General features: G+C 49.0%; 1 protein-coding gene across 2 annotated transcripts in view; it reads right to left on the bottom strand.

The window, feature by feature from the left end:
- Positions 1–734: 734 nt before the first annotated feature.
- The window catches only part of INPP5D (inositol polyphosphate-5-phosphatase D), a 95,486-nt gene continuing 70,472 nt past the window's right edge, over positions 735–25,748 (bottom strand). Inside the window, exons 16-28 of one of the 2 annotated variants that reach the window (XR_004969340.1) lie at positions 25,592–25,700; positions 25,333–25,421; positions 22,222–22,303; positions 21,349–21,438; positions 18,936–19,049; positions 17,540–17,622; positions 14,993–15,080; positions 11,013–11,162; positions 10,075–10,171; positions 7,947–8,213; positions 3,400–4,012; positions 1,530–1,860; positions 735–862 (exon numbers count right to left, since the gene is read on the bottom strand). Coding sequence is in view for 1 of the 2 variants with exons in the window: in XM_036319530.1 (XP_036175423.1) it covers positions 1,858–1,860; positions 3,400–4,012; positions 7,947–8,213; positions 10,075–10,171; positions 11,013–11,162; positions 14,993–15,080; positions 17,540–17,622; positions 18,936–19,049; positions 21,349–21,438; positions 22,222–22,303; positions 25,333–25,421; positions 25,592–25,700 (1,785 nt within the window). In the remaining variant the exon portion in view is untranslated. Of the gene's footprint in view, positions 1,861–3,399; positions 4,013–7,946; positions 8,214–10,074; positions 10,172–11,012; positions 11,163–14,992; positions 15,081–17,539; positions 17,623–18,935; positions 19,050–21,348; positions 21,439–22,221; positions 22,304–25,332; positions 25,422–25,591; positions 25,701–25,748 lie in introns of both variants that reach the window. The other variant, XM_036319530.1, reaches the window with a different exon arrangement.

Genomic DNA, 25,748 nt, shown 5'->3' with positions numbered 1-25,748 from the left:
CAGGGGATTGTCAAGGGCGGGGGTGGGGGGGAAGAGACATATGTAATACTCTTTGTAATACTTTAAGCAATAAAAAAAAAAAATGGTGGTGAGGGCCTGGATGTTCATTCTCAGTGAAGGTGGGAGCTCAAGCTCTTTGTTGTCACTCCCAGCATGCCAGTGCATCCTGGCAGCCTCCACAGGCCATTGCTGAAGACCAGTGAATGGTTTGCTCCGTGGCTGCCAAGAACACCACTCCCTTACGGTCTGAAACAGAGCAGAGGCTGAGTAGCCAGAGGTGATGGGAACAGCAGCCCAGGCCAAAGTACCCTGGAGGTGAGGCCAAGCAGCACCCATTCTGGCTCTCTGCACGGGGGCCACTCCCTGACCTGTGGGCAGTGCACGCTGTTCCCAAATGCAGGGAGCTGAAGGCCCACGACCTGGGGAGTGTCTATTGTCTCTGCAGCTTAGCAATGAACACTTACAAAAACCAGGAGGAACTTGTGAGATCAGGATAGCAGGTGGTGGTTGTGGGGATGACTCTGGTGGAAGTTGGGCGGTTGCAGGTGCCTGGAATTCCTCGAAGATGTGTGACATCTACTGCTGTTCCTGGTCCAGGCCCAACTTCAAACTGGTTCTAACCAGATTGCCCATCGCCACTGTTAACCTCAACATCCTCCCCTTCCTTCGCTGCTGCTCTACATCCCCAACAGCCTAGAAGCATTGTTTGTGGCTGAATGTTAGGAAAAAAGGCCACACGGATGAGAGCTGAGCGAGAGAGACACAATTTATTGATCACACAGACTGCACACAAGGGGATGTGGGTGCTTATCCAGTCTCAGGCACTCACACACTTTTCTGGATTTGGTTTCTTGCATTAATTCTGTTATGTGAAAAAGCAAAACAAGGAAAGACGTCACCGATCTATGCTAGTAACCAAGGAAGCAGGGCCAAAAGCCATGAGAGTTCAAAGAAAAGGCTGCACAGTTTTGAGAGCTGGGCACCAAGAGGCTCACCCTCCAGGCAGCCAGGTATTAGCATGATGGGAAGAGTGTTGGGGGCTGGCCTGGTGGTGGCTGCCCACATTAGGGAGGGCATGGGGGACCTGGCTCAGGCCTGGGCATCTCTAGCCCAGGCTGAAGCTGCACTTCCCACGGAGAGGAAGAGATGATTGTCCTTTTTCAGAATAAAGAACTGAGAGGACCCAGAGAGACCCCTGATCTCGGCACCAGCTCTGCCCGAATTCCTGGGGGCTTTAGCTAATGCAGCTTGTGTCCAGGTCAGGTTTCTTGTACCCTAAATTAATACTGACTCTCCAGCTCCCTGCAGGCCGAGCCCTGTCTCACTCCAGGAAGGCACTGGCCTTAATGCTTAATGCTTTGTCCAAACCACTCAGAACATACTGTGTTGAACTGGGGGATCTGGGAACGTGGTTTTGGTGGGCTGAAGAAGACTCAACTCATAATGTTTGTAAATCACTTAGCAGGTACCTGGCACGTGGTACATGCAGCCATTATTATTATTGATATTATTATTATTTATATTTCCACCTGGAAATCAGTGCTTTAGTTCCTTTCTTCAAAATGATAATCGGAACAAGGTTCTTGGGTCCCAAGTACCAAGATCAAGCTGGGGGCCCAGGTGCCCGAGTTGTTTGTTGCCCTTCGGGTGTGCTTTTCCTTCCAACCTCAGCACTTGGGGCCAAGTTTCGAAGCCAACACACTCTGCCGACCATGCAGAAGCTGGCCTCTCCTGAAAAGTCCGAAGCCCTGCACAGGAAGCTGGGTAGGAGAGGCCAACAGGAAGTCCCAGGAGAGGGTCCAAGTGGCTTTGTGCTGCTCCTCTGGGCTCACATCTCACCGAAGCTCACCAGGGCCTTCACTGTGGGCCAAGGACAGAAGACTGTCAGCATTGCATTCTCACCAGGCCACATTTAACCAAAGGTCCCCATGTCCCCGCACGCTGTGGTCTAGGTCAGGATTCCTTTAACAGAGTGCTGAAAAGAGCCAACACTTAGTAAAGGCCTAAGTACCTTAAATATATGTTATATAGTTCTATGCATATGTTATAGGACTATATAGCATGTAAATACATAATTTAGATGTACACGATAACATATAGCCATAATCTATATATATAAAAGCCTAAGTGACTGGCCGACCAGCCAGTAGCGATGATGTGCACTGACCACCAGGGGTCAGATGCTCAGTGCGGGAGCAGAAACCACAGGCATGGAACAGATTGATGAATCTCAGAGGGAAGGGGGGAGGGGGGAGGGCAGGAAAAGATTAACCAGAGATCTTATATGCATACCAGAGGCCCAGTGCACTGATTCATGCACCGGTGGAGTCCCTTGGCCTGGCCTGTGGGGATCGGGCCAAAACCAGCTCTCAGACATCCCCTGAGGGGTCCCGGATTGTGAGAGGGAGCAGGCCAGGCTAAGGGACTCCACCAGTGCATGAATCCATGCTCCAGGCCTCTAGTATATAATAAAATTTAAGCCTCCTTATAAGCCTATGAGGCAGGTTCCACTAATAGCCCCCTTTTTACAGATGAGTCAACTGAGGCTCAAGGCACAGAGCCAGGAAGCTGGAGAACAGGGATTCAAATCTAAGACACTCTGGCCCCACAATCTGTTCTAAGCATTATTAGTTCTGCTAAAAAAGAAATCTATTTTATGAAAAGGAAGGGCACTGGGAAATTTTTAAGTACTAATACTAATGATGATAAGAATGAAATGTACATGATCTGGGCTCTTTGTTTTTGTTTGTTTGTTTTTAATTATTTTCTTAATCAGAGAGGAAGGGAGAGGGAGTGAGAGATAGAAACATCAATGATGAGAGAATCATTGATCAGCTGCCTCCTGCACGTCCCCTGCTGGGAATCAAGCCCACAACCTGGGCATGTGCCCTTGACCGGAATCAAACCTGGGACTTTTCAGTCTGCAGGCCGGTGCTCTATCCACTGAGCCAATCCAGCTAGGGCTGGGCTCTTTGTATGTCTAGAACCTTATTCCTATGACACAGGAGGCCTGGGTTCAAATCCCGTCTCCACCCCTTCCTCACAGAACAGCTCCCAGAGCCACTGTTTATTAGAACCCACTCCTAGGTTGGATGGTCAGATCATGCACATTCATACTCACATGCACACATGCCAGCCCATGTGCACCTGAGCACACTCCTGGGCATGGCAGGGTATATCATACACACGCAGGTACATGCACATGAGCTCACAGGCACACTACTCCTAGGCACAGTAGTTGTATCATGTGCACGTGCACACCCACTCGCTTGTGCATCTGAACACACTCCTGGGCATGGTGGTTGTGCCACATATGTGCACATGGCTCATGTGCATGCACTCCTTAGCATGGCGATTGTGTCACGCACACGCACACACACATGAACCCCCACAGGGCACCTGCATGGCAGTCCTGCTGAGCGGTGTGTCGTCGGGCCGGTGCTTGCCGTGGTGGGGGAGCTCGGCATTCTCACGGTAGTCTCGGCCTTTGGAGTGCTGCAGGTGTAGGACAGCTGGGCTCTTGAGTGGGAGGGGAGGACGCTGGGCCGGGGTTGGCGGGGCCTGCTGGCTCAGCTCTGACCTGGAAGGCTTGATGGGCCTCTTGGCTGGCACTGGGACTGGGGAGCTGGCAGGGGCCTTGGGCTTCCCCTGGCTCTTGTCCCCTGCAGCTGGCCGGCCCTCGGCAGGAGACGAGCAAGTGAAGGAGCGGAGCCGAGGCGTGGGACTGATGAAGGGTGTGGGTGCAGGTGTAGGCACCGGCTTGCCTGTCCCCTTGTTGCCCTCGGCCTCCTGGGCTTTGGAGAGCAGGATATTGGGAGACAAGCTTCCTGGGTCTGGGCAGGGTGGGAGCTCCTTCTTCAGCATTTTGGGAGACTCCTGCTCTTTCCTGGGAACCAGCTTAGAGAAAGAACACACAGATCCATAGAGTGGGTTCTCAAACATCTCAGGCTTGGTCAGCTTGGGGTCCTCCTGAGGCAAAGGCTCCACCGCGTTCTTCCCCAAGTCACTGGGCCTGGAACGTGAGAAGAGGACACACGGGGAAAACACATGGGGAATGACTGCCTGAAGCCTATGGGTTTTCCTTGGGGAGTGATAAAAATGTTTGGAACTAGATGGAGGCGATGGTGGCACAACATTGTGAAATACTGAATGCCACTGAATTGTTCACTTTCGATCGGGTAATTTATGCTACGTGAGTTTCACCTCAATTAAAAACAAAATTAAAAATGAAAGGAACCTGGCCGGTGTGGTTCAGTGGTTGAGCATCGACCTATGAACCAGGAGGTCATGGTGTGATTCCCTGTCAGGGCACATGCCTGGGTTGCAGGCTCGATCCCCAGTAGGGGGCATGCAGGAGGCAGTCAATCAATGATTCTCTGTCATCATTGATGTTTCCATTCCTCTCTCCTTCTATCTTCCTCTCTCTGAAATAAATTAAAAATATTAAAAATGAAAGGAAAAGGAACTGTGTTAGTCATATGTTGATGCTCACATAGGTAATCTCAGTTATAGCCTGGACATTTGCCACCAGAGCCTTGGTGAGCAAGGGGAGTTTGCTGAAGGATTTGTAGGAAGAGGAAGAGGGCTTACATGGCACTGCCAATATCAAAACCGGCCCCTCAGTCCTCATCAGAGAGGCCTGCCTTCCACAGCCTGCCCCTCACTACTGATAACAGATCCATCTTCCTGGCTCCCCGCAAGGATCCCACAGCCTTTCTGCTGTCTCTAGCAAATTCTGCTCTGACCCTCCGGGGAATGAAAGCCTTGCAGGTGACTAGACACCCTCAGCCACCATCTATGCTACCTGAGAGTCCCAGGTCAAGGAGTGCCATTTAACAGATATGTATGAGCCACTGTGTGCCCCAGGCCCAGGAGTCAGCAGTGAACAGGACAAAATCTGGGCTCAGGGGCTGATGTTTCCAATTAACACAGTTCTCTTCCTAAGGCACAGACTCTCCCTGGAGAGCTCCTAGTGACCACAGTTTCCTTCATGGCCTCGTGTAGGGTGGGAAGGAAAGCACAGTGGTCATGCTGGAAATCAGAGGGAACCTGGAGAGATGGGGAAACAGGCCAGCAGCAAGCAAGTGGGCCTGCTGACTTGTGGCCAGAGAGGGAGCACCTATCATAGGCCAAAGCAGGTAAGCACTGCCTCCGTCTGTTTCCTGGCTTCTATGGCTCTTACTTGAGGCGATTTCCTGCAGAGCAAATTATGAGAACCAGGAATGGGACCACATGTTACTTTCTGGCCAATGGCATAATCTCCTGGAGAGTCTTTGGTATCTACTTTCTGCAAAAAGGAGGCTGTCGTGAAGAAAATGTGGGTCCCTGGGAACCCACGGACTGTTCAGCCATGGCACTTCTCACTGATGGGATGGGCTGAAACACTGCTCAGAAGCCATGGCGAACAGGCTCTTTGGGGAGTAAGGTGTGGGCTCAGGGGGCGGGGCGAGATGTCATCCTTGCCCAGGTGCCAATGAGACAAGATGACAGGGGGTGTCAGGGAGACTAGCCTCGGGGACATGCCAATGGGGGCTTGACTGTCAACTCAGTTTTTGGCTCATTCCTCTTTGGAAAGACCTGGAAACAGTTGTATAACTAGGAATGTTGAAGCATTAAAGGAAGTCTTTGGAAAGCTGCCTCTCCACCACAGGCCAACCTCTGTCCCCGTCTGGAACCTCAAAGACCTTTGCTATGAGTTAGCCCCAGGAAGGAAGGTGTGGGAAGGTACAAGCGGCACTGACCATCAGCTTCTAATAAAGAGGCAAAGAGAAGAGAAAAACTCAACATCTGACACCTTACAGCCCACTCTCTGTGGCTGAGCAGGAGGAGAGACTTGCCTCTGAGAATCAGGGGCAGGACCCTGGATGTGAGCCTTTTTTTAATTCCAAAGCTCACTCCCCAACGACAAGAGCAGAGACGATGCAACTCAACTTCTGCCTCTGGGAGGGGCTGCTGTCATTCTTGCAGAGGGGAAAGCTTGGTTGGGGCAGGGGAGACTGGGAAAATCACAACAAAAATGTAAAAGTCTTATTTCCATGACCAAAGGTGATAGGAAACCAATTCCCATAGTGGGCCACGGTTGTGGAGTAAGCAAACCAACCAATATCCATGGCACAGAGTTAACTCCTGTGGCAAAAGGACTCCACTTCACAGATCCATTCTGGAGTCGATTCTTTTCTAAAGCAGTGAAGCACCGAGCAGGGGCTGAGAAGAGCCATCTTTCTAACCACATGACTTCGGTGGGTGACCAGCTGTTCAGGTTTTCCCAGGATTCAAGGGGCTCCCAGGATGTGGGATTCTTAGTGCAAAAAAGGGACAGTCTTGGGCAAACTGGGATGGCTGGTCATCCTACTTTGGGTGTAGAGCAATGGTGAGGCAACATGGAGGATGCTGGTGACACCCCCTTTTCCACAGCCTTTGCTCAGGCTGAGCCAGGGATTGAGAGCAGTTAAGAGGGCTGTAGGCAGGGGTGGGAGCTGCTGGCTTCTTGCCTCTAATCACCTCCTTGGTGAGCAGTGAGCTTGGACTGCCACCCTGGGGGCCCCTTGCCTACAGATGTCCCTGTTCCGAAGCTGTCACTGTCCATGAAACTGGAGGGAACACATTTCCCACACACTTATCCTGTCCTGTCCTCTCCTGTCCCACCTGCCACATCCTCTATTCCTTCCTTCCTTCCAATCATTTATCCACTAAAAAATTTTTTTTTTAGCCCTAACAGGTTTGGCTCAGTGGATAGAGTGTCGGCCTGTGGACTAAAAGGTCCCAGGTTCGATTCCGGTCAAGGGCATGTACCTTGGTTGTGGGCACATCCCCAGTGGGAGGTGTGCAGGAGGCAGCTGATCGATGTTTCTCTCTCATCGATTTTTCTAACTCTCTATCCCTCTCCCTTCCTCTCTGTAAAAAATCAATAAAATATATAAAATTTTTTTTTTTAGATAAAAAGCTTAAAGAATAAAACTGTAAACTGCCCCTCAAAAAGGTGGGAAAGTGGTGAGATGAGGGAGAATACTGTTTGACAGCACTCCCTTCCCTGGCTACTAGGAAGTGACAGAAAACGCCACTGAGAAACGTAAGCGCTCACAAAAGAGAGCAGCGCCCAGAAGTCATTATAAACAAGAAAGACAGCCACCAAGGAAAGATGATGTTAATGATAATCTGTGTATCTTTGATCATTGTTAATTGGGCTCTGCACTTTCCATTTCCATCTGTCATCCATGGTTACTAGAAACTTGCATGACTCCCTATCTTATGTTTCCATGAGATGCTTATGAATGGTTTGCTTGGTTACGGTGGCACGTATAAGAGGTGGCTGTGGCTTTGGCTACCTGGCCTGGGCTTGTCCCTGGCTCCCTCCTCCTGACACATGCTGTCTGAGTCATCTTTCTCTAACCTCCTGGCCTTTGCTGAAGTTTTGCTGAAGTTTCACGGCCAAAGCCCCTCCCTCTGCAGGCTAGCTGCTCTCTCCCTTTGGCATTCCCAGGCTCAGCTGTGGCTTTTGCTGACTATCCTTAACAGGAGAGATGGGAAAGCTGCACCTGGGGACAGGCACCTCGTGGCTAAGAAGAGAGAAGGGAACTTGGTGTTGGAGAGGGACTTTTACATGGAAATTCCCAGCTCTGTGCCCCAGGGGCCTTGAGGGAATGAGAGATTGCCTAAAGGGTTCACTGGTTATAGAAATGTATTTTTCAACAAATGTAGTTTTTATAGGAGGGTATTTTTCTTGACCATATCTTTAAAATTTTCTATTTAAAAAAATCAAGTTTACACTAATAGAGTAGGACTAGAGATTCCACAAGTATTTCTTGAATGTCTACTGTGGTCCAGGTCCCAAGGATGAGTCAGAGACTAAAGTGGACCCACACCCCTGCCCTCAGGGGTTCTAGGGCTGCATTTCCCAGCAGTGAAAACGTAGGGAAGGGAGAGGTCTTGGTGAAGAGAACACTCACCTTGACTCCTGCGTCCTGGGGCAGGGGACCCGGGTTGCTGTGGAGGATGAAAATTTCTTGGGTGATATGGGCGGTTGGGAGGGTGGTGTTGGAGGGGTCTCTCCCCTTCCAGATGCCAGGGAGGAGTCCTTGAGTGGCTGGTCATAGCTCCAGGCTGTGGGCTGCTGGTCAGGGGACAGGGTCTGTTTTATGTACCCAAAGGATCCCACCCCCATGTAATTGGGGTTGATGATTTCTGTGATGCTGGAGCCACTGCAGAGAGGGACCCTGTGGGGGAGACATACAAAGTCACAAGTCAGTCCCAGCCTGAGGATGGTGCCTTCTGCTCTTCTGCAGGACCCTTCAGGATCTCCTCAACTCCTTCACTGTTTGGGCAGTGGATTTGTTCGTTCGCTCGTTCATTCATTCATTCATTCATTCAACAAATAGTTTCTGAGTGCCTAGTGTGCACTAGGCCCTGGGCTAGGCAGAGGGAATATGGCTGTGAGTAAGGCAGCCGTAGTCTCTGTTCTCATGGATCTCATCTGGTCGGGGAGACAAACAAAACTCAGTGACTGAGACGCATGGGGTTTATACAGTGCAGAAGTCTGAATGAGAGCCACAAAAGGGGCAGGGATAGACTGCAGGAGCGTTGGGACCCACTGGGCATAGGGTAGCCAGGGAAGGCCTATCTGAGGAGGCAGGTAAGAAGGAAGCGGGGGAGACAGTGGTAAGAGCAATTGCAATGGCCCTTAACTGTTCCAGGAACCATCGGAGGGCCTATGAGCAAGTGGGGAGAACAGAATGAGAAGCTGTTGAGGCTGGTGGGGCGAGTGACCGTGGGGGAGGGCAGGCTGGGGAGGGGGAAATGGAGAGCTCCACCTGAGACACATCAGCGTTTGTGTGCGAGGCGTGAGAATGGAAGTGGCCATGTGGGCATTTGAAGATAAGAGGACAAAGGTCAAGGCTGGAGTCTCAAACATGGGAAGTCAGCTGAAAGCTGCCAAGGGGATGGCCCAGACCCGGGTGAGGAGACCTGAGACACCAACACTGTGCTGCCTCTTGGTGACAGAAGTGCTATCCTTGTAAGACAGGGCTGTCATGAGAACAAACAGGCAGAGTTCTGAGTATTCAGTTTATAACGAAGCCTCCCAGCTCCCTTCTGCTCAGCCAGCCGGGTTCTGTGCACAGCTCACTCTCAGCCGCCAGTGCCTGCTTAACAAATATTAATTCTAATACTAGTCAAAAGGAAAATAATTTGTAGACCTACACTGACCCTGACTCTGGAGCAGAGCAGACATGTGAGAGCTGTGATGCTTTCATTGATGGGTAACAGTGGGAGAAAAAGATGGAGAGGGAATACTTTAGCATCCATGGCTACAGCCCTCAGAGGTTGGACATAGACAAAGGAACGGGCTGGAGATGTGAGCTCCCGTGTTCTGAGTGGGTGGGTGGCGTGTGCGAGGCCTGGCTGGGAGGACAGGCAGCATGGGGACCAGCAGGGGCAGAGTGCACGGGGCTTTGCAGAGGCTTTGGATTTTCGCTCAGCCAACAGCACAACTTTGCTCCCTCAGGAGGTAAGAGACCATGACAGCCTTCATGGGCTTCTTTCTGGGACTTGAGACCACGTCAGAGCTGGGGTGACTCTGTTACTGGGAACTCTTCTAAATTCCAGTTTATTGCCAGCCCAGTCTCTGCCAAGAGCAGCCTGCGTTCATTTCCCCCAGTGGCCTCTCCCCTTAGGAACAGGATGGGGTTTGTGGCCACGGAGCCAAGACTGCTGTCCCCAGGACCCACGGCAACCATTCCACGTAGCCATCTCTGCAGGTGCTTTCTCCTGGGTGGGGCTATGAGTCCCTAAGGCAGGGATGGCACCTAATCTGCCTTGGTTTCTCTAGAGCCTTCACATAGTAGGTGCTCAGCCCATGTTTGTTGAACGGAATGAAGTTTCCAACACAGAGTAGTTTCCAGACCTGTCCCAGTCACATTAACCCCCCGAGACATGGGTTTGTGGTCAGGACAGCGCCTCTCCTGGCTGAGCTTTCTTTCCTCCTGGGTCCTCAGTTTCTCTGTGCTCCACTTACCCTCTCTGGTGCTGGGTCTGCGAGGGTAGCTAGTCTGTGAAGCCCTGGCAACCCCCCTGCCCTACCTGGAGGCAGGTTCCCACTGCTTCAGGGGGTCGTGGCTGGTGAGGCTCTTCAGACACTTGGGCCCGCTGGACTCATCCCGCTCAGTCTTCACAAAGTCTGCAAGGAAAGGGCCAGGAAGAAGCATGTGAGGGCCCAGCGTGCAGGTCTGGGCCAGGATGGCAGAGGTTTCCATTGACATGCCAGAGCCAGATGGTGAGTACTGCTGCCTGGGGAGGCGGGCTAAGCAAGATTCTGACACCTCCTGCGAGTTCAGAGATTGATTAGTTATGCCTGTCAGCTTCAGAGGGAGGAGAATTGACATGTGTGACCCAGAGGGGTCATTTAATGTGACATTTCCCACCTGTTGGTGTTGGCAAAGGACAAAACAAGCCAGTTGTTCTGGGCAGATCCAAATAAAACAAATAGAAGAAGGCGGCTCCAGCAGAGCTTCCAGTACCAAAGCCAACCTCTTTGTGGGCAGCTGGGACCCTGTCTTCATTTCTGACTGACGTGTGGTTGCAGAGGTGCCGACACCTCCTCATTCCAACCCACAGTCCTGCTAGAGAAAGGAGCTCCCACAGGGCAGAAGGGGGGCCACATCCATGGGAGGCAGCACCCCTGATGGCCCAGCACCCTCTGAGGAGCCGAGGGTGCCAGAAGGTCCACATGTAGTGAGCCCTGCTGTCTCACTGTCCATGTGAGGCAGAACCCCATCTCATTTACAATCTCAGCTTAGCACTGGGTGAACCTGCACTTCACCTTGGGCTGGCTGCTTTCTTGGTATATGACCTTCAGTCAATTACTTAAACTCTCTGTGCCTCAGTTTCCCCATCTACCAAACAAGGATGATGCCCGGCTCTCAGAGAGGGTATTCAACAGCTTTGCTGAGAGAACCCTCACTCCTGTCTAACTCCGCAGCACTGACGAGGGTTGGGGGTGGGGGGTTATGGCCACTTACCATACAGCTTCTCCCTCATCTTGCCCTGGGAGGTTTGCAGCTTGATCTCCCCCCGGAAGTGTCCTGTCATCTCTCCGTGGTGGGTGAGAGGCGTGTAGATGGGGAGCTGTGTTTCCGTGGCTTCTAACCGCAGAGCAATGCAGCCCTCGCCTGGGGACATGGAGGGGACAACAGTAATGTCAAGACCCTGCCATTTTGCAGGAGAAACACCATGAATTTGGCCTGGAGAGTTAGTTCTACCACCAAAGACAGTCATTCAAGATGATGGCTAAGGCAGGGATCATCAAATAAACATTTTAGAACAACCCCTCAGCAATCTGGGAAAACATCTCAAAATTTATAGCAAATGAACTCCAAGTAGATGAGTTGCTGTGAAAAAAAGTTAAATCATAGGTAATCCAGCAGAAAAACAGAATTAAACACTAATCTCCTAGCTGGAGGAATGACAACTTTCTAAGGCTTGAAGCTATGTCAGAAATGACAAAATAAGACTGACAGGTAAGAGAATATAAAAGTTTAAAACTTCTACACAGAGGGGAAAAAAACCACAGGAAATTGAGATGATTGACTGGGACCATTCTCTGCAGTCAGCTTCACAAAGCAGGGATTTTATCTGAACTCAGGAGGAACTCCTCAAAATTAAATCCCCAGCAGATAAATAGGCAGATCACCCAAACAGTCATTTCACACAAGAGAACTGTAGCTGGTTAATTTCAATAAATGGAAATTCATTCAGCCTCGAAAGCCATCACAAATGCAAATGAAGCAGCACAAAGAGACTCTCTCACAGACATGAACTTAGCACAAAACAGAAGGAAGAAAAATACCCAGCGCTAGCGAGGCTCAGGGAAGCCTGGACCTTGGGACGTGGCAAGGTCCACATGGCAAGACAGCCTTTCCGGCAACCGGTTTGATAACAAGGGCCAAGAATCACGGGCATATGTATACCCTTTGACCAGCAAATATGGAACTCATCCTAAGATGATAATCCAAAAGAATAAAAAAATGTAGCTTCAGGAGAACAAAAAATATCCCCCAAAGAGATCCATCTCAGCATTATTGCTAACACTAATAAAAGTAACTGGCAGAGCCTCAATAACAGTAATAAAGATGACTGTGAAAAATGAGGCTACAGCAAATCCAGGGAATACTACGAAGCCATGAAAAGCCACAATCACAAAGACCATGTAGGAGGGTTGTGGAAAATGGGTCTTATCTAATACGAGGCGAGGAAAGCAGAATATAAATGGTATCTTTGTGATGATTAGAAATCTAGAAATCTAGGACCTATGCCTATGGATGAGGATAGAAGTGTGAAACCAAAATAAAAAGGATTTCTGTAGAGGGGAATGAGACTGCTGGTCGATTTTTTCCCTTGTTATTCTCCTGATTTGCTGTTTGTGAGTAGGAATATCAAAAAGAGCAAACAAAGGAAGAATACAGTATTTGATCAAGGAAATGGAACCATCGGACCCGAGTTCCTGTTTCCTGCCACTGAACCTTCAAACATTCCGGCATCCACATGGATCCTTTTTCTCTTTGCCCCATTGAGAAGGACAGGAGATTCAGATCTGGAGCCAGAACACTCCCCAGGCTCTGCCCGCCCCTGCTTTGGCTCAGGGACCCTCTTTCTAGTGCTACACTAGGAAGGGGTAAAAGGAATGATTCTGGAGCTGGGCTGCCTAGGTTCAAGTCCAAGGTCACACAGTAGCTTGTCAAAGTCACGCAGTAGCTACATGACCTTGAACAAGTCACTTCATGTCCTCACCTCTGCAAACAAGGGCAGTGACTGTACCTAAGTCCCAGGGCTTTGGCAGAGCCTGAACAGTGGGCGACCAACACCCACAGGCACACTTCGTGTCTCTGCCTATTTCTGTTTCCTGACTTCCACCATCAGCACTGAGCACCTTCAAATTCCTCCACTGAAAACAAACCCCCTTCCTGGACCAGGTTCACTTTCTTGCCTGCCTCACACCCTCTGCTTCCTCGCCACCATTCTCACCTAACTGCCTGTGAACACTGCTTCTCCAAGTATGCGGATGGTCCCTGAGTCACTCTGTCTAAGGACCGCTGTTTGGTTTTTATTTCGTTGGGTCTCTCGGCACATCTGCTATTATAACCTTGCCTTCTTCGCAAACCAACTCTGACAGTGTCCCCAGCGCCACAGCCTGTCCTCCCACTTCTCTGGCTGTGCCTTGTCAACCTCCTGTGCCTGTTCCAAACCACAGCTGACCCGGATCAGGAAATGAGACATTAACCCAGCTGCTCAAACCAGAGGTGTGGGGATGTCATTCTCAACAACCCACTTGCCTCAGTTCCCAAGGCCAAGCCATTTCCCTTCTTTTCTTTATTTAAAAAAATTTTTTTAAAATTGATTTCAGAGAGGAAAGGAGAGGGAGAGAGAGATAGAAACATCAATGATGAGAGAGAATCATTGATCAGCTGCCTCCTGCATGCCCCACACTGGGGATGGAGCCCATAGCCAGGGCAGGAATTGAACCGTGACCTCCTAGTTCATAGGTTAATGTTTAAGCATTGAGCCATGCCAGTTGGGCAACCATTTCCCTTCTTAACACCTCTCAAATTTATCCTGTCTCTTCATTTTTACTGTCACTGCTTTCACTCTGGCCCCCTCATCTCTCATCTTTTTGTGACTTTGTTGTTGCTAATACGCACTGGAGGATGTTTTCCCCATTGCTTTCAGAGTGGAAAGCAGGGCGGTATCAGGAGAGAGAGAGAGGGAAGGAGGGAAGGAGGGAAGGAGGGAGGGAGGGAGTGAGGGAGTGAGAGAGGGAGAGGGAGAGAGAGAGAGAGAGAGAGAGAGAGAGAGAGAGAGAGAGAGAAACATCGATGTGAGAGAGACATTGATTGGTTGCCTCCTGCACGTTCCCTGATTAGGGCCAGTGATCGAACCTGCAACCCAGGTATGTGCCCTTGACCAGGAATCGAACCCATGACCCTTCGGTGCATGGGCCGACACTCTCACCCAGGGGTCCTCAAACTTTTTAAACAGGGGGCCAGTTCACTGTCCCTCAGACCGCTGGAGGGCCAGACTACAGTTTTAAAAAAAAACTATGAACAAATTCCTATGCACACTGCACATATCTTATTTTGAAGTAAAAAAACAAAACGGGAACAAATACAATATTTGTATTTGCATGTGGCCCGTGGGCCGTAGTTTGAGGACCCCTGCTCTAACTGCTGAGTCACATCGGCCAGGGCTCATCTCTCATCTTGATCACTGCAAACACATACTTGTAAGATGGAAAGCTGATCACATTATGAGTTGTTTGACTCTGATGGCTTCCTACTGCTCCCAGGATAAAGTGTTTGCCCTTAGCTTGGCTTGTAGGGAGCTGCTTGATCTGGCTCCTACCTTCCTCCCTCTGGCCATTACCCCTCTCACTCCATGCTGTAGCCACCCTGAATGTACCAAGTGTAAGGGCGAACCTGACATTGGGCAGGAGCCATGGGCAGGCTGAAGACGTTACAGAAGACAGAGTCTCTCCAGTAGGACAGTTGGCGGGGCCACCAGCCTGAGCACTGAGCAATGCTGGGCAGACCTGGGTTCCAATAAGGGCTCAGCCAGTTCCTACCTGTGTGATGTGGGCAAGTCACTTAACCTCTCTGAGCCTCAGTTTTCTCATCGACTAATTGGGAGAATAGTGTCTGCTTCATAAGGTCTTGTCAGAATTAAATTTTAAAATTCCTGCAAAGCCATGGGCATAGACTCTGACACAGGAAAGTCTCAGTAAATGGGAGGGGCTGTGGCTACTAGTCGTTACTCCCAGAAGCCCAAGGGGGCAAGAAGGATGACTTAGGAGTTATTGTCTGCCTGCGGCCCTGAGATGGAAAAAGAATCAGCAGGAGAGTAGGATGGGGAAAGGTGGGTGGGCTTTCTGTGATGGAGATGCCCCGTTACATCAGAGGCCACCAGCCAACAGCAGGTGTGGCACCTATGGCACCTGTGAGACCCTTACCATAGGATTCGTCGCTGTCGGAGGATTTAATGCTAATCAGGATGTGCTGGTCCAGCAGGTACTCAGGGTCAGAGATAATGGGCTTCAGCTGCAAAGAGAAGGTCATGGGATTAGAGGTGACAAGTTGGAGACAGGCGGGTGAGGGTTGCCAGCCCAGAGAAGGGGATGCTGGAGAAAACAGGCCTGTAGATGTTGTCATTAAACAAATTTGAATCTCTGCTTTTCATGCCCAGAGGGCAGGAAGGAGCCCTACATAGCCAGGCAGGATTAGCTTCCTTTCCTATCCCCTTCCATCACACTGCACTCCGGGCCCCAGGGACAGGGCCTAACCCCAAGAATGCCCCACCTTCTGTCTCCCTTCCCTCCTTTGCAGTCCCCAGGATCCTGGGAGTGGGGCCAGGCTGATGAGAAAATGGGACAGGACCAGAAACCAAGTCTGAACGCACCCACTCCCACTGCAGGCTCCCCAGCAGGGCGCAATTCTCCCTCAGCCCCTCCCAGGATGGAGGCTGCAGGGAAGGTGGCACCACAAGGCTGTGCCCATCTGGGCAGAAGGGGCCTCTGTGTCCACCCACGCAGAGCCCCCGGTCGGGTCTGGAGTGTCCTGTAGCTAGTTGAAGGATGACAGGCACAGGTCCCCAGTCCCCGAATATCTTGCTCCAGGCTGTCCCCTTCCTTCCCACCCACAGATACACAGAGACCCCTGGTGCAGGCCTGGTGCCATGTTGATGACAGAAAGTTCCAGAACAAATGTCACAGTGGGGCTCTGAGGCATTCTGGGGTTCCAGAGCCACACCAACCACTCCGTTCACTGACTTGTCATGATGGCCAGCTCAAAGTTTGACCCTGGGCCAGTGCAGCAGATGCAGGAAGACCCTGCCCTCTCAGGCAGCAGTGGGAGCAAGGGGCTGGTGTCTGAGGAATGTCTGTGGGTGCACACTCACCATGGTGGGAGCAGGAAGGGAGGCAAGAGGGAGTGTCAAGGTGTCCTGAGGGGTTTTAGAGGATGAAGAGAGAGGAGGTGAGAGAGGTGGGTGGCAGGGTTCAGGGAGCAGGAGGGAGTGAGGCCCCAAGGTGCTGGGGGAGCAGATGAGGCTGGAGATGGTGGAGGGGCTGGGAGCCACGCCGAGGACCTTGGGCTCATCCCATGTGACAGCAGGGAATGGACAGGATAAAGAAGGGTATGCCAGGCTGAGGTGGGCATTCCAGAAAGATTCATCAGGAATCAGGATGCTTTAGCAAGAAGAAAGGAGGGATGAAGACCCTGGGGAGGTGGCGGTGGTAGAGAAGAAGGGATAAAGACAGGAGGAGCATCAGGTCTCGGAATTGGACAGTGTGCTGCAGGGACTGGGATGCTGATATCCTTCCCGACAAACAAAGGCGAAAAGAAGCCATTTGGGTGCTGCATGGGAGCAGCTGGGAGAAGACACAGGAGGGTGGGGAGGGTAGATAAGGCAGGATGTCACCGTGGGGCCAAGAGCACCAGGACTCAGTACCTGAAAACAGCCCAGGACCTTGACAGTTCACTCCCGCCTCATGGAGGACCCCGATCAGAGTGTACCTGAATTAGGAGACTGTGATTCAGGCATTGGCCTCTGCTCCTGAGATGATATGGCCTTTGTGTGTGTGGCCCAAAAGTTGGTTCCAATCAACAGTTAATGTCAGTGTGGGCAGCCCAGCCCAGCCCTTGAAACCTGAGCCTTGGGAGAGAATGGCTCCTTCTACCTGTTAAAGGCCATCCTTCAAACCTCATCTCCAGTGGCACCTCTGAGGAACTTCCAGGGGAAGCCTGAGACTCCCACCCACGTGATTTTCCCAGCCTTGTACCTTCCCTCGATGTACCCCTCCCTGGTTATGGGACAAAGAAGTAGGTCCTTCTCCATTGTGCACCCAGCATGAACATCCAGATGTGTCCACCATAAATTTTGCATCAGAAAAACAGTCCTAGGTTTCAGGTAGAAAACCATTTTTTTTTCTGCAATAAATATGAATGTGTTCCCACTAAATTTTCCCTACATGTTTTTAATTATAACCCTCCGCTCACACGGGTCATGGTCGTAGCAAGTTCTCTCTGCATTCAGTGTTTGCGTAGGAGCCAATGGACTCCTTTCTACACCTTCACTTGACCCTCTGAGCTGGTGCTGACCAGGCCAAGAAGTATTGCAGGGGAGTTTGGGCCTCAGGGGTCTGTCGCTGAAATCATGTGACCGTGAACAAACCTCTCTGGGATCTGCTTCACTTTCCTTCTTTGTAAAGCCAAGGTGACCTCTAGATCTCTTCCACAATCCATTATGGAAATTGAAATCCATTCAGAAATATTGGGGCCACTAGACACAGGCTCGTGTTTAACCATCGCTGAAAGCGAGCCACAGACCACTTTAAAAGGGAGCTGGCCCAGAGGTGGGTAGGTCTGTGGAGCCTCTTCCACATTTGTCCCCTGGGATGCCCATTTCCTGTGGTCATATCCCCCAGAGCAATACCCAGCAAATACCCTGCTGGCTGGGTAATTGCAAAATCCTCCCTGGGAATGTGCTCTCCTTGAGTTACCTTTGGAAGGGTCTCACCAAACTTCACCACCAACTCCCCTTCGCTTCCTTCTTCATTTTCTCCTTCCTGACTCTTGACGAAACCTGTTGGAGGACAAGACGGCTGGTTCTCAGAGGACAAAATAAGAACCAGACAGAACAGACTCCCAGGGCCGGCCCACTGGATCAATGCAGATACTGTCTGCCTCTTATCTCTACAGGGGCCACAGCATCGTTTAGGAGTCGGGCTTGTTGGGGATTCTGTTTTGGTGTAGAGGATGGTCATTTGCCAACGGGCTCTAGTTATTTTTAGGAAAATCAGATTTCCCTCCGTTTTGGCTCCTCTGTGCAAAAAACCAGGCAACTAGAAATCATCACTTCTCAGACAAGGAGGTTAGGAAACATGACAGCTCTCCCACGCCACTCAAGATAGCAGCCTTTTAAAAAGCTAATTTAAGCTTCCATAGAATATGCTGTTTCCATAGAAATGCATGCAAATGTCTCGATAGTTTATTAAAAACACCCACATGAAAATCCTCATAATTTTTGGAAGAGCTTTGGCCCTGCTTGGTGAACTGGGACCTAGAGAGTTTGTGGAGAAGGTGGGCCTTTCACCAGGACTGGGCCCAGGTGAGTCGGGGGTGGAACAGCCTGCAGCTTGGGGCTCAGGTCTTCTTCCCGATTTCTGGAAGCTTCCATCATCCTGTCACCTCTTCTGATGGAGTTGATTCTACCCCTGCTACCACCACCACTACCCGGACCATCTCAGCGAGGAGAGCTAGACACCACATGGGTCTTTTCACACAGAACAGCTTTAGATAACATGCCTAGAAGTGCCACCTGGAAAGAGTGTTTTGTGCTAACTGCTGGCAGAGAGGAGGCTGGTCATGTCCAGCTTGCTCTCAGATGCTGCAGATCACCTGGGAAAGTGCCCGTGGTATAGGACAGAGAATAGGCAGCTCGGGGCCGGTGCTGGCCTCCAGTACCTCTGGACCTTCACTCAGGACCCTCTGGTTGAGTCAGAACCTGGATTGGGGGGACCCTCAAGTGGGCTATACTTTGCCCTGAGGGGCAAGGGAAGAATCCAGCTGCCCAGTTGCCTACAAGGCTGAGGGATCAGTGTATCAGTGACTGCCCTGTCCCTGGAGCAGCAGTGGTCTGCTTCAGTTTCCTTCTTTGTAAAGCCAAGGTGACCTCTAGATCTCTTCCACGATCCATTATGGGAACTGAAATCCATTCAGAAATATTGGGGCCACTAGACACAGGCTACATAATAGGGGTCCCTTTGTATCCTCCATCTACAGCCTTGCTTCTCGGATTCCCCTTGAGTCCATCCCAGAGGGAAGAAATGGGGCAAAGTATCATTATGACTCAGAGTCATGCCTGCCACAACCAAAGGAAGCCCAATGACCCCTTACTCTCTAAACAGCTCGAGTGGAACTCCAGGTAGAATTTGGTCTGGGACTTGGTCTTCAGGGTGGCGAAGCATCTGAGAAACTCGATCTGCCCTTGGCTGTCGACAGTCCCGGGGCCTAGAACAGGTGAGAACAGAGATTGGGTTCCACAGTGTGCCTGGAGATGGAGCATTTCAAATCAGCCCCAAACCCCCAACATGTTTTCTTGAGGTCCAGGAAGGTGAGAGTCCAGGGGGAAGAGAGGTTTTCCGCGAAGTCCCACCACCCACACTGAGTATCCCCGTGGTGGTAACAGCCTCTGTGATGAATCACAGACTGGTGGGGACGGAGTGAGAACCGCCAAGAATTCCAGGATCAGAGCTGCTCTCAGCTTTGCTACTAGAGCTGCATGGCCTCAGGCAATGCCCTGGAGCTCATTGCCTCAGTCTCCCTATTTGTTCCAACAAAGAGAGCTTGTCTGATGGCTCAGCGGCTGAATACCCAAATCCAGCTCGTTTCTAAGTTCAGGTTGTGAGGGATCCCTGCTCTTCCTTCCTCAGGCACGGTGACCTCTGAGCTCTTCCACTCACTCATGCTGAGAACTTGCTCTCAAAGCTATTCATTTAGAAGATGCATTTGCAAACATCCTTAGGCTGGTTTTGAACATTTGTTCTCTCCTTCCATATAAATTCTGAGCCACCTGAGAGCAAGGACAGACATTCCCTTCCTCTGTCTTTCCCATCCTTCCTTCTTTTCTGTTTTTTTTTTTTCTTTTCCTCAGTTTTATTGAGGAGTTATTGACAAACATAATTGTGCATATTTAAAACGTATGACATGATGATTTTATACACATACACATTGTGAAATGATTGCCAAGACCAAGATAATGAACACCTCCATCACCACATACAGTTACCTGTTTTGTGGGGGTTTCTGGTGTGGCGAGAACACTCAAGATCTTCTCTCAGTAAATTTCAAGTATACAATACTGTCATACTGTATTATTACCTATAGTCACCAGGCTGAATAGGGCCCCAGAACTTCTTTATCTTATAACTGGAAGTTTGTACCCTTTGACCTACATCTCTCTATTTCCCTCACCCCCCCCCCAACCCCCCAGCAACCACCATCCTGTTCTGTTTCCATGATCTATGAAATCTGCTTTCTAAAAAAGTTTCCACACATAAGTGATTCCATGCAGTACTTGTGCTTTTGTCTGGCTTATTTTGCTTAGCTTTCCTTTCTTTTTTTAAGCCCACAGCATCTAGGCCAGGCTCTGCTTAGGTAGATGTTCAACCAACACTCAATGCAGGTCATGGGGGCTTATGAGCATGTATAGTGGCTGAGTCCCAGTGGAAGGCAAGCCTGACACTGAGGATGCGATGAGGGTCCTCATTGAGGGTGCAATGGCAGAGGCCACCCATCAATGCTGCAGGAACTCAGAGAAAGGGGAGATGGGTGGGAGGTGGGGAAGAGGTGGAAGGTTCTGGAAAGCCACAGTGGCCAGAGCTAGGAGGGAGACAGGATGGTGGGTCATGGTTGCATGGAGAGGGGAGGCCACATCGCTGGGGCCAGGAATGTGAGACCCAACAGCATGGAGAAGCGTCCCAGGAAGACTGCTGCAGCCTCATCTACATCCATCACAGTGCAAAGGACACAGTGATACAGGCTTTTCCAACATGTGTTGAGCCCCCTGCTCAGCCTTCATAAATGAGTCTGGATTGTCTGCTGCCCACAGAAGTGGGGGTTGGCAGAGAACGTGATAACATGGCTCCCTAGTCACCTAGGCCCAGGGCTTGACATGCCAGAGAGAACACTAGCCCCTGTTAGGATGAGGTTGGCCCGGTGACCAGGGCTGAGCTGGTTTTTTGAAAACTTACCTGTAAATCTAAGTATTATTTATTCAGTCATTGCATCCCACTTTAACATTTTTATTATCTCTGCCTACCATTAAGCTGCACTAATATCGACTTAAATTTTCTTTAGCCTCACTTTTTAAAATTTCATAAATGTATTTAAGAATATCCATCACAAGACTACATGGAAAATCAGAGTTGCTTGCCTTACACAGAAGAGATAAACTTAAACCGTATTAAGATAGATGCATTACTAATAAATTGAGTCAAGGACCCATATAGGATTGTCTTTGATGGTAGACATGCCACAACTTAGAAAACACTCATTTACCCAAGTTTAAAGACTGTGTTAGATCCAAGACTTAAAAGGCTGATGTATTTGCCACAGAGAGCAAGAAAATGCTTTGGGCTGAAATCATGATGTGGCTTGGACATGAAGAAACCATATAAACAGACCATGGATTTGCTGGAAGAAGGGGCCTTCATCTAATGCAGACAATTGACTCTTGCTACCAGAAGACGAGTGCCCAAGGCCTCTGTCTTTGTGGAATATGAAGGGATGGACACTGCCCACCACTTACCGTTTTTGGAGACAAACTGGGAGGTGACTCCTGCCTCAAATGTGGCAAAAACAGGGCTGTGGTCACTTGTCATGATGTCACTGGTGCTGCCTACAGGGGAGGGAAGGCATTTCTGAGCAGGGAAAGAGAAACCCTTCTGGTCAAACCAAGGATGGCAAACCCATAGCAGAAATCAACTCACACTGATGGAAGCCTCCAGAAGTTTTGCACCTGTCATTTCACTGACCTTGCACAACTACACTCAAAAGTCTCAGTAACTGTGTGACACTGTCTCCTCCATAGCTAAAATGTGCCTATGCTACATTTTCATGGTCTAAGCCAGCCGTGGGCAAACTACAGCCCACGGGCCGGATCCGGCCCGTTTGAAATGAATAAAACTATTGAAAAAAAAGACCGTACCCTTTTATGTAATGATGTTTACTTTGAATTTATATTAGTTCACACAAACACTCCATCCATGCTTTTGTTCCGGCCCTCCGGTCCAGTTTAAGAACCCACTGTGGCCCTCGAGTCAAAAAGTTTGCCCACCCCTGGTCTAAACACTCTGTTGTATTGGTGAGAAGCTCATGGCCCAGAATGGGCTGGGGGTTTAAGGTCACTGAGCTCATTGGTAAAAGAGATGACACTTCCCCCCATCCCATAATGACTGGCAGCATCAGGAGAGGGTGGAGGTGATGAAGTGTAGACACAGAGGGTAGACAACTCTTTTAAGGAGCCAGGGGAAAGGCAGTAGAGCAGTTTGGAGTGGGCAAGAGAGAAAACACAGTTCTAGAAATACTGAGGATACACCCACTTCTTCAGGTGACCAACCTGACTAGGGCTGCAGGGAGCTCTCCCATTTTACAGATGGACAGATCCCAGCATGCCACTCACCATAGGATTGACACACCACGTGCACCAGGGGGTACGACTTCCAGAGGACTCGGTCACACCAGGAGGGCAAGTTGTATTTCATCTGCAAATCAAAGTCACAAGCTATGTAAAATGCCTGCAACTTTAAAAGAACTTGTGGCCTTCATAACCCTTGGCTTCATCTGCTGTTGGTTCTTTATGGAATTACCCGTAGGTGGCTTTAAACCCTTTTTTGCTTGCTGCAAGTCCCAATTCCACTGCCATGCCCCACACTCTCAGACTCCGTGGACTCCAGCTTTAGAACAAAGAATGATTCACCTGGCTGTGCTCCCTTACTTATTCTCCTCATTATTTCGGAATCTCATGTATTTTTATATTTTCTTATTTTTTTCTAACTCAGATAAACCTCTCTGCCAGTATTTTCAACCTAGTCTCTGCTTATCTTCTCCAGCTACTTCCTTTAATAACATACTCCGGCCAGTACACCTGATCCACCCATTCACACATCCATCCACCTATCTACTTATTCATCCATCCACCCACCCACCCACCCACACATCCAGCTACCCATCCAATCATTCACACAATGTGTACAAGCCCTCTTAAGACTATACTGGTGAGCAAGACTACTATTGGATATGGTAAACAAGGCAACCTGGCAATGATAATAATCCTCTTTAATCAATATTCTTATCTCCTTAAGTTCCAGCTCTTTCTCCTCTGCCTAAGAATGTAAAGGTACTCATCCTAAAAGAACCTACCCTTGCCACATCCTTCAATATTTTTCTTTTCTTATTTTACCAATTTTCTTTCAAGAATGTTCTATTTTTGCCTCTACTTTTGGACTGACCATTTATGGGTGTTTTTTTTAAAACTTGAGGTACAACTTACATACAGTAAAGTGTACTAATCTTAAATGTATATCTTGAGGAATTTTTACATTAGTATACATCCATTTTATCACTACCCAGATCAAGGTTTAGAAAATTTCCGTCACCACAAAAGGTTCCCTGTCCCTTCCTTGTCAATACTATCACCTCCTCGAGGTGAACACTATTATGAATAATGTCTCCACTGATTAATTTTGCCTACTCTTGAACTTATACATGGACTCATCCAATATACAGTCAACCCTCAAAGAATACAGATTGACTGCGCAGGTCCCTTATACGTGGATTTTTTTCAATAAATACACACAGTACTATAAATCTATTTTCTTGATAACATTTTCTTTTCTCCAGTTTACTTTATTGTAAGAATATAATAGATAACACATATAACATACAAAATATGTGTTAATCGATTGTTTATGTTATGGTTAAGGATTCTGTCAATAGTAGGCTATGAGTAGTTAGGTTTTTGGGGAGTTAAAAGTTATATATGGATTTCCTATTGAATGGGGGTCAGCGCCCTAACCCCTGTGTTGTTCAAGGGGCAATTACATACTCTTTTTGTCTGGCTTCTTTCACTCGTGTTGTTGCATATAGATGTTCTTTCACATAATTACTGTGGTTGTATTGCATTGTATGTGTACACCACATTTGTCCATTCTACTGTTAATGGAAGTAGGATTGTTTTCAGTTTTCGGGCATTGTAAACAAAGTTGTTATAATCATTCTTGTATTTGTCTTTCAGTGAACAAAGGTACTGATCTCTCTTGTGTATAAACCAAAGTGGAACAACCGAATCATGGGGTAGATGCATATGTAGTTTCATAGATTCTGCCGAACTGTCATTTCTTTAACCTTACAGTTCTCAGCATTGGCTACCCAGCGAATTACTGGCGGAGCTTCACAAAGACATGGAAAGTGGGGCTCCACTCCAGATCTGCTGCATCACAATCTGTGGGGATGAGTCCCAGACAACTGCATTTCTGAAAAACTCCACCAGTGACTCATCTGCACAGCCTTGGTGAAGAGCTACCCTGTCCTCCTGCAGCCTGGATTTCATCTCTAAGACTCTGTGCACACTGTTCTTTTAACGTCTACCGAAAACTCTGAACCACAAGGCCTGCTCTTCAGGCAGGGTCATGTGAATGGCACACATTCTCGACTCACATTTCATACTGGTTACCACTAAGTCCGTGAGGCTGAGCTGTGTGGTCGGTCTTCCCACCACCTACCAAGCATACTTTTTCCATCTCCTTTGTTGTCTGCTTCTCTCTCTCATTTCTGAAGATAGATGGCCCTCAGATCTGTCCCTAGCTCTTCTGTACTAATTTCTGCTCACTCCTTGTCTTCTCTGCCAACAACTCTCAAATCTATGACCCAGCCCTGGCATCTCTCTTTAGCACCAATCTAGTATTTTAACTGCCTTCTGGATGTTTTCTGAGATTTTCCACAAATATTGTATAATAAGTCTAAAAAATAAGCTCTATTTTATCCCTCTAAGCCAGCTCTGCCTTCTGATTTTCTGGTTTTTAATCCATGGCAATCTGATCTGCATCCATCATTGTCACAGTCATATAGTATATTTATCTTGTTTTGTCTTTCTCACTCTAAACTCTTAGGGGACAGACACCCCACTCCTCTTTGATCTCCCATCACCTAGCAGAGTACCCAGTCCATTACAGGTCATCAGTAAATATCTGTCAAACAAAAATAAATAAATGCTTTATTGTAGCTTTCCCCAAACACAGTTATTTGGAACACAAGTCGTCTCATATGATGTTAATTGGTATTCCATAACCAATCAAGTTTGGCACTGAATTTCCACATGGAGAAATACACTGTTCATAAGTCCACAAAGGCTCCAATAAGTCCCACAGCAAGAAGTTTGTTTAATGATGAATCACTTGGCAGATTAGCATATATATTTGCTAAGTGAGCTTCAGAACCCAGTTAAAGAAATAACACTTTAAGTCCTTTCAGAATCTTCAAGTACCTGGATAAAAGGTAAATACTGTAGGATTTATGAGTCTAACTTCACAGTGTCTAAATCTGGCTGCCCAGCCTCTCCTTAGAGGTTTTTGCTCTGTGACATAATCTACATGAGATTTCCAATTTTCTTCTCTTTCTTGTTGCCTAATGGAAAAGGACATTCATCCATCTGTTCACCTTTACAGGAACAGAGCGGTGAGATGTACAAGGAGTGTGGAGGTGGAGGGCAGGGGAGGGGTCTATGAGGACTCACCCCCGTGGCTTTCTGCTTAATGTAGGCATATTTGTCCCGAGTCAGTCTTTCAAAACGGTAGGTGGGCGCGAATGTGATTTCTTCCTCCTCTGAAACCAAACAAAACCCTGGTTTCATTCCCACGTTTCACATCTGGCCAAGTTTCCTTCTCCTCCAGGCATAATCCTCCCCTTCCCTTCCCCGCCCTGTGAGGATATTTGGGGAGAAGGGGAGACAGAACGATGGCTGAGGGGGTCCTGGGGAGGATGGCAGTTCTTACCGAAGTGCAGGAAAACCTTCTGCTCCTTCCTCTCCATGAGCAGCTGGTCGTGGCATAGGAGGTCTGCGTACTGCTGTTGCTTGATCTTCTGGATCATGGGTTCTGCCTCCTGGAGCAAGGACATGGCCACTGTGAGACACCCCTCTTCACCAACATG

Source organism: Myotis myotis, unplaced genomic scaffold (assembly GCF_014108235.1).
Source record: "Myotis myotis isolate mMyoMyo1 unplaced genomic scaffold, mMyoMyo1.p scaffold_m19_p_8, whole genome shotgun sequence".
Classification (NCBI taxonomy): domain Eukaryota; kingdom Metazoa; phylum Chordata; class Mammalia; order Chiroptera; family Vespertilionidae; genus Myotis; species Myotis myotis.
This window is presented reverse-complemented; position numbering and strand designations above follow the sequence as displayed.